General features: G+C 33.6%; 1 protein-coding gene and 1 pseudogene across 1 annotated transcript; both read left to right on the top strand.

Annotated features, from left to right (window-relative positions):
- The first annotated feature begins 8,359 nt into the window (after positions 1-8,359).
- Positions 8,360-8,922, top strand: LOC148205669 (uncharacterized). The gene is made up of 2 exons (XM_088104984.1): positions 8,360-8,557; positions 8,599-8,922. Exons 1-2 carry the CDS (start codon positions 8,360-8,362, stop codon positions 8,920-8,922), a joined length of 522 nt encoding a protein of 173 aa, XP_087961110.1.
- A 2,744-nt stretch (positions 8,923-11,666) lies between these two features.
- LOC148205668 (putative polyamine transporter At3g13620 pseudogene) lies at positions 11,667-13,697 on the top strand (annotated as a pseudogene).
- The last annotated feature ends 1,645 nt before the right edge of the window (positions 13,698-15,342 follow it).

Below are 15,342 nucleotides of genomic sequence, written 5' to 3'. Positions count from 1 at the left end.
ATAATCTTTTAGTTTTCAAATGTTTATTTTTGCTTGAGTGCATGTCTTGAATATAATTTCTATAAAATGATAAGAATGTAAAATATTGGTTTAATTGCTTCCTTTGTCCCCAGTTTGGTTGAATTGTGTCAAATTCATCCTCATTTTTAAAAAAGTTTCATTGTCATCCTCACGTGGTGTAAAAGTTTCATTGTCGTCCTCACGTGGTGTAAAAGTGTCAATTGAATCCAAACATAGAAAAAAATTTGTGTCAAAGTAGTCATTTTTTCCTATATATCTGTGTCTTCCTTTCATACAATCAAGTACAGATATTCATTTTACCTTATCCAATTTAAGGCTTTTCATAGCTCCAGAGAAGTGACATATGAAAGGAAGACACAGAGATATAGGAAAAATGACTACTTTGACACAAATTTTTTCTATGTTTGGATTCAATTGACACTTTTATACCACGTGAGGACGACAATGAAACTTTTTTAAAAATGAGGATGAATTTGACACAATTCAACCAAACTGGGGACAAAGGAAGCAATTAAACCTAAAATATTTAACAAACACTTGATTTTAAATAAAAATTACGAGTAAAAGATTAACATTTTCAGAAGTTAATAAACCTTGAAAATAGAATATTAAAGTAGATAGATGTATTAAAATAATGAGACCGAATATTTTATTATAAAATAATTTTATAATATAAATATAACATTCTAAAAGCTCGGTTTATTATCTAAAATACTTCTATCTCTTTAAAACACTATTATCTTTCTTTTCTCTCACTTTTCTCTAACCTTTCTCACTTTTGAAGCATTTGTTCAACACGATCAGGAGGTGTCTAGGCGATCTTGGCGTCAAGAACTACATTTTCAACCGATCAATTTCGTGATTTGAGTCGATAAATTTCGTTTTCCTTTTTCTTTGTGACTTTTGGTTCTTGATCATGTAAGAAATTTCTGTTTGCATGTATCAAGTAGTTTTTTTCTTGAATTCTTGACTCCATTTAGGTTCTACGGGTGATTTCCTATCACCAATCGGTGATTTGTAGATTTTTCTAAAGTTTCCTTGCGGTGAAAGCTTCGGTCGGGGTATTTCTTAAGCTGTGCAAATTTGATAGAGGTAAGAGAAGTTAGTTAATTACTTTTAAATGGATGTATGCTGTGTAATTTGATGGTAGGTAGAGATTAAATTGTTTGGATGTGAATGCAAATTTGTGTTTGTGATAATTTTAGGGATTTTGGTGAAATTGATGAATTTTATGATGATGAGTAGTTGGGATGAATTAATGAAATCTATTGTATGTATGTGGTGATGTTGGAATGAAGGTTAATGAATTTAAAATGTATGAATGGAACTGTTAGAGGTGAGGAGCATCTTGAGTATAGATTAATTAGTCTAAAATGGGAGTTTAAGATAGTAGAATGTTGGGATGAGTAGTTGAGATGATTTTGGTGAAGTTAAGGGTGTTTATGAGCTGAATTGGGTTTGTTTAACATTTGGAATGTTATAAAACTGAGTTAGTAGAGTGTGTTGGTAATGAAGTAGAGTTCTACTTGTGTTAGAACTCAATTTTTAGGAAGTAAGGTAGTGAAAACTTGAGTTTCGGGTTCTGTGTGTAAATGATCAGTTCGGGCAGTCTTGGTAAGTCATTTGGGACTTCTAGAGTCCTTAAATTGCTTGGAATTGTGCCACAAATGGTAAAATTCAATTTGGGTCTATAAGTTAAGTTTTTGGGAGTTTTTGGGGTAGATTTCGAGTTCTCTTGTTTAGATTTAGGTTAGAAGGGTTTAGATAACCTTGGTTAAGTATAATTAGGTATATAATACAATCTAGGAGAGTTAGAAGTTGGGAAAAATGGTTGGAATTGGTAAACTTGGTGTAGGTCGCGTAATTCTACATATTTTGGTGCTGCAGATTATGCAGACTCACTGAGCGAGTGGATTCGCTCAGCAAGTGGTTGCATAAGTGGTTGTTCTGCTTGAGGACTTTCGCTCAGCGAGAGGGTGCGTAGAGCGAATGGTTGAGGTTTGGGAGCACTGTTAGTTTTATTCGGATAACGAATGGATGCACTGAGCAAACAAGTTGAGGGTCTGGTCCACTGTCTGATGAGCTTTGCTAAGCCAGTGGTGTCGCTAAGCGTGAGTTTAGGGTGTGGAATCACTGGGAGTTTATTCGCACAACGAGCTGGGTCGCTATGCGAGGAACCTCTATAGTCGCTCAACGAGAGTATGCGCTGAGCGGCTGGTTCAAGTTTTGTTTACTCTTTACACTAGTGCAAAAAAGACCTTTAACGTCACCCTTTAGACGTCTGACCCTCGAATATCCAATGTAAAAAATGACCGGTGGCATTTTTCGTAAATAAAACAACTATTTAGATGTCGGTTATGTAAGGGCCCGACGTCTAAATACTCATATACATCGGCTACCCAGAATAGACGCCAAAACTAAACGAAAAAGATAAAAAAAATAATTTTTTATTCTATTTAGACGTCTATTATGGAGGGAACCGACTTCTGAAGCACTTTAGACGTCTGTTAACTGGGGAACCGAAGTCTAAACCCTAAATCTAGAAATTTAAAAAGCACTTTAGACATTTGATCTCGCCACTCCGACTTCTAAAGCACTTTAGACGTCTTTTAATTGGGGAACCGATGTCTAAACTCTAAATCCAGAAATTTAAAAGTCACTTTATGACTCCGTTTAGACGTCTGATCTCGTCACTCCGACTTCTGAAGCACTTTAGACGTCTGTTAATTGGGGGACCTGACGTCTAAACCCTAAATCCAGAAATTTAAAAAGTCACTTTTTGACTCCGTTTAGACGTCTGATCCCGCCACTTCGACTTCTGAAGCACTTTAGACGTCTGTTAATTGGGGGAACCGACGTCTAAACCATAAATCCAGAAATTTAAAAAGTCACTTTTTGACTCTATTTTGGCATTAAAACACCTTGAACGCGAGATAGCCGTTACGCGCACTCATTGTTCATCATCTTCGTCGCGTTTTCTCTCTACGGGTTACACTTTTCAGGTTCGTTTTCTCACTTTTGCACCGTTTTAAATTAGTTTTACTCTGATTACATCACTCTTTGATGCATTATAACCGATTAAAATGCGTTTTCGTTGGGTTTTGGTGTAGTTATTCTCGTGTCTTTAGGCGACATTCTATGGCGGTGATTTCTTGCGTTTTGTACTCCTCCAATTCCCTCCACTACGTTTTTAAAACCATCCAATAAAAAAATGTACAATACATTCTCTTCAACTAAAATATAAAGTTGTAAACTCGAATCACCATGAGTCAGGAGCAACCTCAAAGACGTCTAACCTGTATGGATCGGACGTCTATATAGACGTCTGACCTATATAGGTCCGACGTCTATAGAGACGTCTGACCTAAAGGGTCCGACGTCTCATTAACGTCACCCATATAGACGTCGAACAAAGATCAGACGTTAAAAGCCCAAAATAACAGACGTCTAAAGTCCTTTTTGCACTAGTGTTAATTTCTTGTTCTAGTTTGTTTAAATGAAGTTTTGGGATTCATTGCTCAGTATGTATGAATGTGTATTATAGTATGGGATTAATCATGCATTCGTTAAGTTTCAAAGTGAAAGTATGGTTTCAAAGTGGTGAAAGTAAAGTTCCAAAGTAGAATCTATTGGTGAGATTCAAGTGTATGTTTATAATGAATGCAGGAGCTCAGTCTTGGAGATTATCCTGAAACTCCAATGGTCTTTCATTCTCACGTAGAGAGGATTGATCTATGTCGTGAGGAGTAGCAGGAGGTCTTAGTCTTGGAGGCTTCCATTATGCTCCAAGGCCCAATACAGACTAACCTTGTGAGTGTGGTAGGGTGAAACTCATTGGCAATGACTTTGCAAAGCAGTAGAAGCCACCACGAGTGCACAACCCGTCATAGCTCAACAATCATTCTAAGTCCGGACAGTCAAAGTCAGTGTTGTGTCATGCATAAAATGTTTTAGAGTTTAATTGAATGATATGATTGTATGCTATGGGCTTGATAAGTATGTTGATTGATCTTTTATTTAAACTAGCTTACCCTGTTGTTTGTTGTTTGTGTTTTGTATGTGTTTGGTGTTATTTCTTTTGCAATGATCATCCTGTGCGTGTGAGCAGAGGGAGATGAGATGTCTCTGGAGCAGGCATTGGACGAAGGAGATGTTGCTTAGTAGTTAGGTTTAGAGTAGTTTTGTATATAGTTTTGGGTAGTTTCTTGTATAAAAAGTTTTAAATTCTATGATTATTTTGGATAACTATAAAGTTATTACTTTATATTAACTATTCTATAATATCATATATGTGATAACTCTTCTATACAATATTCGACTATATTTTTGGGATGTTACATATAAATAAATTAAATATATTTGTACTTCATGGACAAAAAAAATGAGTTTGATTTTTAATCGTTTGTAATAATTTTTCTTTGATGTTGGTCTCTAAGTTAATTTCAGCATATCAAATCCCTTTAAAAAAAATTTTAAAAAAGAAAAATAAACAGAATATATTTTATAATGTAAGACTCACAAAACGACCTATTTATTCGTGGCATGACTAGAAAAATGTCAGCCAGCAAGTTTACAGTGTTCAACTTATCTTATGTAATTTTGTAAAAATGGTTACTATAGTGTACTCGATAAACACCGAAGGAACCTCAGCCTGACGAGGAGGTGGGCCGATCAGTTAGGACGGAGATGGTAAGGAGGTAGATGTTTGACTGTTAATAAGCATTAAAAGTCAATCAATGCAGTCAGAAACGAAACATATGGCGTTAATGGTCAGATAACGAATAATAGGAAATAAAATATACGACATGGATATGGTATTGATTAGCAGTTAACGATTATTATTAAAAATCAAGTTTATAAATATGAGATTTATGTCCAAGTAAAAACACCTTTTTCTGAATTATTACAACCTTGATATCCCTAAAGTTAAGGCTGACTTGAGCGTCCGAGTATTTTTTTGCAGGAGACGACCGATTGGTATTATGGAGAGGTGCTACGTTGATGAAGGTCGCATTGGTGCAACAAGAAAGAGGGGGGAAGAGCATTCTCACACCTAGTTACTGAAACACTTACAATAATTTTACAAAAATCTATTTATAATTTTTCAATTGATTGATGTATATATTTTTATATTAATAGTGTGTGAAAACTAAAGCTATTTTTTTTATAAATACAATGGATATATATATATATATATATATATATATATATATATATATATATATATATATATATATATATATATATATATATATATATAAATTGCCACAGGTTTTGTTTTCGTAATAGTTTTCGTCATAGTGGTTCGGTGTTATTTTCCCAATAATTTGCTTTTATTAAACAAAGAACCCTATGTTTCTTTTATATTACTTTACTATATTTTTATTTAAAACACGTTACATCAAATTAATAAATTTTTAAATTACTATGTTTTCTTAACTTTGAATTAATAAAAGTAAGATAAAATGATATTATATCCCAAATTATTTAAATTTATTAAGCAAGGTTAAAATGAAATGTTATTTCATAAAGAGGAAAAAAAAGAGAAGGAAGTGATTGTTTGTGAATTGTCACATTGTCCGTGCATGCTACATGTAAACTTATCCTTAACGGACACCAACTACTACCGAACGAGGAATTCATTATTCTACCATTCACATTGCCTTTTGCCTTTGTTGACCATACGTTGGATATGTTAGATGTTTATATATTCAAGCAATCTTTCCAATATATTTTAGAAATATCTTGTTTATATGTCTTCTGGCCAATTAGTGTGATTGTATGTTTTTTGTTAGAAGTTATTCTTATCTTCTCTTTCTCGACCTCTTATCTTTTTTTCATTATTTATGATTCTTAATTAGTAAAGTTGAGGATAATCTCATTTTTTACTGATAATATACTTCACACATTAATATACAAAATAGTATTCCTATCCTAAACATTCTCATTCCACGTAAGTTATATCAATTTATAATACAATTTGAAAGACTCAATTAATATATACTCTCACATACATGAAAAACTTAACAAAGTATTATATAATTTATTTGAGTTTTTTAGTTTTTGGATCTTTATCAAGTGTTTGGTGAAGTGTATATTTCAACTTGGAAGTACAATTCATCAAACATTACATTAAAAAATACAAATCACCGATATCACAACTAAATAGGAATTTAAAGTTAAATACGTTTTTAGTCCCTAAACTATAAAGAGAATTTGTTTTTAGTCCCTCTTTCAAACTAAACTACATTTTGATCATTCTTTTAACAAAATTATAATTTTTCGTCCTCCAAAACTAACAGCTTTAAAAATAAGCTGAGGTGGCTAACGGTAACGTCATTTTTTTCTCACACTAGTTAATCTTTCTCCGCTCTTCTACCTTCCTCTCCCTCCGACTCTACCACAGCCACCTCCAAAGCCACCATCAACCGCGAAACTCACATGCGCAACTACCCTCTACCATGCTCACCAGTTTCGCATGCGCAACTACCCTCTACCATGCTCACCTCTATGGCCAACGTAAAACCTTCATTCCCACTGTCCAGAAAACCCCCAAATTGTGTATCAGTTCATCTCCTCTCACCATCACAGACCCAAATCAGAAAACTAAAACCACCCAAACCTTCACCGCAATCTCTTCCATCATTAACCCGCACAAGAATCGCAAACCTGCAAACAGCAAGCATCAACAATTTAATAAAACTATTAAAACTCATTTTCATGCCCGTGAGAGAAACCAACATCAATAATACTTTAATAAATTGTTTACATGCTTAGCACCGCACAACCTCAATTGCATTATGGATTTGTTAATAACAATAAAGGTACGTTACTCTGAGAGCATAATAGGAAGGAAGAGTTGACATCACGAATAAACGTGGAAGATGATGCTGTTGCTTAGAACACCCATTAGAAAAAAAATCAAACTTCCATGACAAATTTCAAAACAAGGAAATGTATGATCATACAAAAGCAAATCCAAATACAACAAACCATTCTCCAATCAAAATTGAAATATTACCCAAACAAAATCTATGATCTTGAATAAATAGGTAATAGTCCCTCATGGTCAATGAAATGAATGATTGAGAAAAAAATGTAAAGGAAGGTCAAAACCTATAATATTTTTATAAAATAAAATTTGATTATTAAAACACTATCTATAATCAAATTTTGAAAATAAAAGAGTCGAATATCATAATTTAAAAGCTATATATTATATTTTCTAGATTTTAAACAAGTTGTAAAGAAATTAAATTACATAAAATCTTGTTGACAAGAGTTTAAACAAAAGAAAATATATATATATATATATATATATATATATATATATATATATATATATATATATATATATATATATATATATATAAGGATAAATGATATGTTTTTCTATGATAATACTTTCTTTCAATTATTAGCGCTTATTTATTAATAGAATATTTAAATAAATTTTAATTGTAAACATCTAATAAAATGAGTAGAAACAACTGATTTTTCAATTGAGCAAAGACAAAATATTTTGAGGTATGTTGAGGAAGAACCATTTTCTCAATGTTGTGTAATGAATAATTCTGCACATGTTATTTAGCTCGGGAAATAATAAATTAATTTATGTTATTAAATAAAAGTATCTATCTTGATACTTGGTTCTCAAAAATAAAATACTTTTCTGCATTGATTTGAATTGCTATTTTAAAAATTAAAATATATTTTATTTCATCAAATAGTCCAACGACCAAATACGCAAAATGAAATGATATCAAATCTTATAAGTTAAACTACTAGTTTTGACTTTGAATATATAAATACTCAAATAGACGTTTTATCGTTTACAATTATCTTATTTAATTTGATTACATTGATTTTATTTTCGTAAAAAAAATACGTGTAAATATTAAAAAACTTGAATTCAACGAGTAATGCTAGAACGATATCTCGGTAATAAGATTCTCATAGAAAAGGAATAAAGTAGAAAATTGATTAAATTAACAAGAAACTGATAAATCAAATAGGTATTATTTTTAATATTTCTGAAACACTTTTATGGATGTTGGAGAGTAATTGTTATTAAAAAGTAAATCGTAAATCAGAAAGTTTAACTTCTTTCATTTGACAGTAAACACTTTGTATATATACTATGTTTACCTAATATGCAATACTTTTCGAATTTACTATCTCTACATTGTTTTTCTCTCTTCCCGTGCTCTCTTTCTCTTTTTTGCTACTACACACTCTATCAATCCCTATCAGTAGTATCCAGAGTAGGTTTTCCGAACCTAGGAGAAGCCATTCTTAGCAAGAAATTGTGCTGTGAAGAAAGCGTTGCGTTTGAAGAATGGCGGGGATGATCCAGAATAATCTACCGATATTTGACGGAAAGAATTATGAAGATTGGGTTGTGAAGATGGATGCTATTCTGGGTTTTCAGGAGATTGATGAAATTGTTAAGAAAGGGTTCAAGGAACCGACGAAGAGCGACTCGGAAGAGGCCAAGAAGGCTTACAAGAAAAGAAGAAGATGGATTCTAAAGCACGTATGATTCTGCATCAGTGTATCTCTCCATCAGTGTTCCAGAAAGTGTCCAAGGCAGTAACAACCAAAGAAACATGGGAGATCTTGGAAGACGAATATGGAACTGCTGGAAACATAAAAAAGATCAAACTTCAGTCGCTATGGAGGCAGTACGAACTGCTAAGCATGGGAGAACAAGAAACTATAGAGGGATATATCAGCAGAATCCAGGTGATTGTTAATGCTATGCGTGCATGTGACAAAATCGTAAAAGACAAGAAGATTGTCCATAAAATCTTGCGAACCTTGACGCCCCAATACGACCATATTGTCGTTGCCATTGAAGAAAGCAGAGATCTTGAAAAAATGAAGGTTGAAGAGCTGTAAAATTCACTTGAAGCTCACGAACAACGTTTGATGGAGAGAAAAGCTGCAGAACGAGATACTGTGCAAAACACCAATCAAGCATTGCAAGTCAAGATTTATAAGAATCGTGGGAATGGCAGAAATAGAGGTAGGTCTCGCGGTGGTCGTGGAGGCAAAAATGGAGGTAAACACAATGGTGAACAAAACAAAGATGTTGAAAGCAACGAACAAGGCAGTTGTAGAGGTAGAGGAAAGCCCAGAGGCAGAGGCGGCACAAAGAATCCTGATAAGAGGAATATACAGTGTTTTACGTGTAGTAAATATGGTCATTACTCCTCAGAGTGCTGGCACAATGAGAATGTTAAGAAAGATCAGAATGATGAAGTGAATCTTGCGAAAGAAGAACTGGAGTCTGAATCAGACCATGTCATCCTGATGACTATCGTCACAGATAGAAGAAACAATGATAAATGTGTTACATCACACGGTGATTTCTTTGAAAACACAACCAGAGTAAAGAACGACAAATGGCCTAGGAACACTACACAAGTAGAACAGGTGTCACTGACAGGAGAAACTGATCATGCAAGGGAGGACATGTCATGGTATCTTGACACGGGATGTTCTAATCATATGACAGGTAATAAAAGATGGATAATTGATCTAGACACTAGTGTCAAGAGCGTTGTTCATTTCGCAGATGATAGTATAATTCGTGCAGAAGGCTCAGGCAAGGTGTTGATCACACGAAAAGATGACAAATTTGTGTTCATGCACAATGTCCTTTATGTGCCCATTATGAAGAGTAATCTTCTAAGTCTTTGCCAACTCCTTGAAAAGGGATACACTATGAATTTACGGAAAAAAAATATTGAGGTTTATGACGAAAAACAGAGATTGATAATCAAGGCACCTCTTGCTCGGAATAGAACGTTCAAAGTTAACTTGAATGCTGTTGAAGTGCAATGTTTAGTTGCAGAAGGCGCGGATACAGAAGAATGGCTTTGGCACTATCGCTTTGGACATTTGAATTTCAGAAGTTTGTGTCAATTGAGAGATAAAAACCTCGTGAAGGGTATTCCTGAGTTTACTGCACCAAGCAAAGTGTGTGAAGGGTGCGCTATTGGTAAACATACTAGGTGTGCCTTCAAAAGACACGCACCCAAGCGAGCAATACAGGTGTTGAACGTCATTCATGCAGATGTCTGTGGCCCGTTCGATGTGTCGTCCCTAGGAGGTAACAAATAATTTTTGCTTTTCGTAGATGAGTTTTCTAGAAAGCTTTGGGTATATCTGCTAAAAGAAAAAAAGAGACTTACACCTGCTTTGTTAAATTTTGCTGCATGGTTGAGAGGCAATCGGGCAAACAAATCAAGATTCTTAGAACCGATGGTGGAGGCGAGTTTAATTCAGGAGATATGAGTGTATTCTGCGTTGATAGAGGAATTAAACATGAAGTCACTACACCTTATACCCCACAACACAACGGGTTGGCTCAAAGAAGAAATCGAATGATCTTGGACATGGTCAGATGCATGATCAAAGGAAAGGGGTTGCCTAACTTTCTATGGGGTGAAGCAGTCGCAACAACAACCTATCTTCTGAACAAATGTCCTACAAAAGCATTATCAAATTACACACCAGAAGAGATGTGGTCGAAGAGAAAGCCTGATGTTCGACACTTGAAAGTATTTGAATCAGTCTGCTATAGGCACATACCAGCTGAAAGAAGAAAGAAACTTGATGATAGAAGTGAAATCCTTGTTCTTGTAGGATATCATCCAACAGGTGCTTACAAGATGTTTGATCCAGATAAACAACAAGTCATGATTGGCAGGGATGTCATTGTTGATGAAACAACTACTTGCAAGTGGAAAGAAAGTGAAGTTGTCCCAGCTCAAAGACCTGATAATGTGATGACCATCTGGATGGAAGAGAACAAATTGGAAGAAAACAGACCAGCAGCTATCAGTGTAGATGGTGACACAAGGCGATCACAAAGAACGCGTTTCCCATCTACAAGACTCACAAATCATGAATTGTTCTCTGATAATGATATTACTGACACTGGAGATATTGTACAGTATGCCCTTTTTGCAGGTGCTGAATCACTCATATGAGAGCAAGCCATTGAGATCAAGGAGTGGCGAGAAGCTATGCAAGAGGAGCTATCAACAATAGAACGAAACAAAACATGGAAGCTTGTGGAGCTGCGAGAACAAGGATGTTGTCAAAAAAATCACAAAATGACACGTAAATGATGTTAAAATGTTGTCAAAAAAATATTGTCAAAATATCGTTATCCTTTTTAAAATCCCTATTCAAAGTTAGTATTTTTTTTTCTTCGTTGATATAAAATATTCAATAATCCATCATAAAACTTTTATCTTTACTTTTGCGTTTTCTAAAACCCTTTGTCCTGAAAGCCATGCACGTTTTCTATCCCATATCTAATAACACGTGTAAGAAAATAACTTAGAGAATGATGAATCCAATACAGTGTAGTCCCTTTCATACCTATATGTCGAATAGAAAGATTCATCAATTATTTCTTTAAAGTTTTCCTTGCAAGAGAAAGATAAGTCTTTTTTCAATTCATTTCTATAAGTAATTATAAAAGCGTAACATTATTTCTCTTGATTAGTTTATAGAAAATCACTAAAATATTGAATAAGTGTTCATAATTACTCGTTAATCAAACTTCAGATAATAGGAAATTGGAATTTGAAAACTTGAAAAGACTTGAGAACAGAAAGCGGTGACTGCAACGACAAGCTTCCTTGAGAAAATATACTTTTATAAAATTTATTATTCAATATTTTTCCAAAAATGGAAATTCTGCTACACAAATGCCAATTTCGACGAAAACAGTTGGGTCAATGTTTTTCTGACGAAATGGAAGCCTAGAATTGTGAGTTCTCTAGGAGAAGAAAGTGACAAATATGAATGTAGTTTGTTGGCTAGGTTTGGAGTTGGAGTGCAAGCATAAAAGGTGTTTGTGAGAATTACGCAAAGAAAAGTACACGGTGGAGAAAACAAATATATCTACTTCCAACCCTCTGATTGGAATCTTAATCCACCGTAATCTTGTCGAATTTGGATGGAATAATCATATAGGCTTTGATTCACACTTCCAATCCAATCGATCAACACAACATGGAGGATTCCCTCCAATCTTCAACTCCAACTTCTCAGGAACATCTTTTAGACCACAGAGAAGGGGCAGAGAGAGAGCAACAAGGCGCCAACACCAAATCACACAAGAAGCTAGCGCTTCTCCCTCTAGTTTTTCTCATCTATTTTGAAGTTGCTGGAGGCCCCTATGGTGAAGAGCCTGCTGTGGGGGCTGCAGGTCCCCTCATTGCAATCCTTGGCTTTGTGGTTTTCCCCTTCATCTGGAGCATCCCCGAGGCCCTCCTCACTGCAGAATTGGCCACAACCTTCCCTGGTAATGGTGGGTTTGTCATATGGGCTAATGAAGCCTTTGGTCCCTTTTGGGGTTCCCTCATGGGCTTCTGGAAGTTCTACAGTGGGGTTATCAACTTAGCCTCATACCCAGTTCTCTGCATAGATTATCTCAAACTAGTGATCCCGGCTCTGTCTTCTGGGTCACCCCGCTTTGTGTCCATAATCCTCTCCACTTGTACGTTGTCTTTTCTCAACTATTCTGGTTTGGCTATAGTGGGTTATACTGCAGTTGCTTTGGGGATTGTTTCCCTCTTGCCTTTTGTGTTACTCTCTCTCTTTTCCTTGCCCAAGATTGATCCCAGCAGATGGCTAAGTTGGGGTCAGGAGGGTGTGGAGAGGGACTGGACACTCTACTTCAACACCATCTTTTGGAATTTGAACTTTTGGGACAGTGCCAGTACTCTAGCTGGTGAAGTTGAGGAGCCTCATAGAACATTCCCAAAGGCTCTGTTATCTGCAGGGTTGCTTACTTGTTTGGGTTACATTGTTCCCTTGTTGGCTGCCACAGGAGCTATGCCACTTGACCAAAAAAGTTGGGTTGGAGGGTATTTTGCAGATGTGGCTGAGATCATTGCTGGGAAATGGTTGAAATTTTGGATGGAGATCGGTGCTGTTTTGTCAATAATTGGACTGTTTGAAGCTCAACTCAGCAGTGCTGCATTCCAGCTTCTGGGTATGGCTGATTTGGGATTCTTACCAAGAATTTTTGGAGAAAGGTCAAGGTGGTTTAACACTCCTTGGATGGCTATTTTGGTCTCAACGGTTATAGCACTCTCCGTGTGTTTCTTCTCCTTCACAGATATCATATCTACTGTGAATTTCTTGTACAGTTTGGGAATGCTTTTGGAGTTTGCTGCTTTCCTAAGGTTGAGGAGGAAATTCCCAGCTTTGAAAAGACCATTTGAGGTTCCGTTGGGATTCTTTGGTTTGGTCCTAATGTGTTTGATACCATCTGTGCTTCTGGTGTATGTCATGAGTGTGGCTTCAAAAATTGTGTATGTGACTAGTTTCTTCTTGACCTTTCTTGGGATTGCTTTATACTATTTCATGAATGTTTGTAAGTCTAGGAAGTGGCTTGAATTCAGCCGTGTTAGAGATAAATTGGATGAAGATGATTATGTGTTGTAGAAGTTGGGTGTGTGTGAGTATTGAATCTTTATCAGATTTATTAGTCTGGGTAGGGAGGAAGAATCTTTGGTCATATTTCTGCCAGAGAAATTGGATTCCCTTCAGATATTATGTATAATAGTATAAATTGTCACGCAAATACGTTGATGACGATGTAGACTCCTTACAATCAGTAATGTGTGGTTGATTTTTAGTTTGAATTGTTATTTTATATCAAGTGGATTTGTATATCAAGTTGGTCATAAAGATCTGATTTAAGAATTGGTGTCCCTTCCACTTTTTTTGGGTGCCCACTACCTTCTACAAATGATTAAAATGGAAAAAAAATGTTATTTAATATCCGTTACTACTTGACAACTAATAAAATGATTATGGAGTGGTTTTTTATATTTTTTATAAAAAAATAATAAAGGACAACATTAAGTGAAATAAAAGAATTTTAGTAGGTAACCATTCTCCTTTAAGAAAATGATCTAGTGGAGAAAGTATGAGAGGGTTACTCTCTGCACCACCCTATATTATTATATATTATACACCACCCTATATTATTATATATTACTACTTGTACCATTATATTTTTTTTAAATTTCAAAATTATATTTTATATTTTAAAATATTTTATACCTCTATCTCTTTCTTTAAATGGACGTCGATATCCATTAAAAAAAATTTTTTTTTAACGATGGCTGTTGAAGTTTTTACTTTTTTTTATTTTTTAATTTATTATATTTTAAATTAATATATAAATATTTTTAATTTTTTAAAATTATTATTTAATTTTTTATTTTATTTAATAAATAATATTATTAATTTAATTTATGTATTATTATTTAAATAATAATTAAATTTTATTGTATAAATTATTAAAACAATGTGTTACATCCGATCTGTTGAGGTTTTTTTTAATTTTTTAATTTATTGTATTTTAAATTAATATATAAATATTATTTAAATTTTTGAAAATTATTATTTAATTATTTATAAATTAATTTTATTTAATTTAATAAAATAATTATTATTAATTTAATTTATGGAATGATGCAGGTAATGGAGGAAATAACACTCAAATTATGATGCTCCGACACAATGGGTGAATGTATTTTGGCTCTTTGGCTGATTTTGGTACAGTTTTTTTTTTTAAATTGATATAATTCTAAATTGAAAAATCAAATTCATTTAGTTTCTTTAATTTACGTAATCTAAATAATGCTAATTTCAAATTTTGATTTTTATGTCATAGACAGATACAATAAAATAATATTTATTAATTTTTAAATTATAATTATTATTTTTAAAAATAGGTTGATCCAACCATCGATCAATGAAATCCGCCAAAACTCATTTTGTTTTTTTATCCAATTTGGCACAACTAATATTAGAGACTATTGGAGGCCAACCTGTTTTACTAGCTTTAGTCACATCACTTAAATGATGTTGAAAAATATCTATGTGATTAATATTTTGTAAAAATTCTATTTAATGTTATTAATGTGAGATTTATGTAAATTTAAATATATTATTTATTATATATAAAATATAATATATATTTAATTTTTATTAATTTTAATAAATATCAGATACACATTTAATGTGTGGCCATATATATATGAACTTTAGAATTGAAACACGAATACACTAATTGATTATGTTGCAAATGTTTGATTATGATCCAATAATATAAGAATGTTTTTTTAATAATTACTTATAATTTTTTAATTAATATAATTTATTATTTACTTGTTAATTTTACAGCAGTAAAATGAAGGGCAGCGAATGTGAATAAAACATATAGATATTTAGCGTATACGAGAATAACAAAGTAAAATTGAAATCGACAGTGATCCT

The sequence above is a fragment of the Vigna umbellata genome, chromosome 1 (assembly GCF_029865625.1).
Source record: "Vigna umbellata cultivar VRB3 chromosome 1, Vumbellata_1.0, whole genome shotgun sequence".
Lineage (NCBI taxonomy): Eukaryota > Viridiplantae > Streptophyta > Magnoliopsida > Fabales > Fabaceae > Vigna > Vigna umbellata.
Note: the sequence above shows the minus strand (reverse complement) of the source record. Positions and strands in the feature narration are given on the sequence as shown.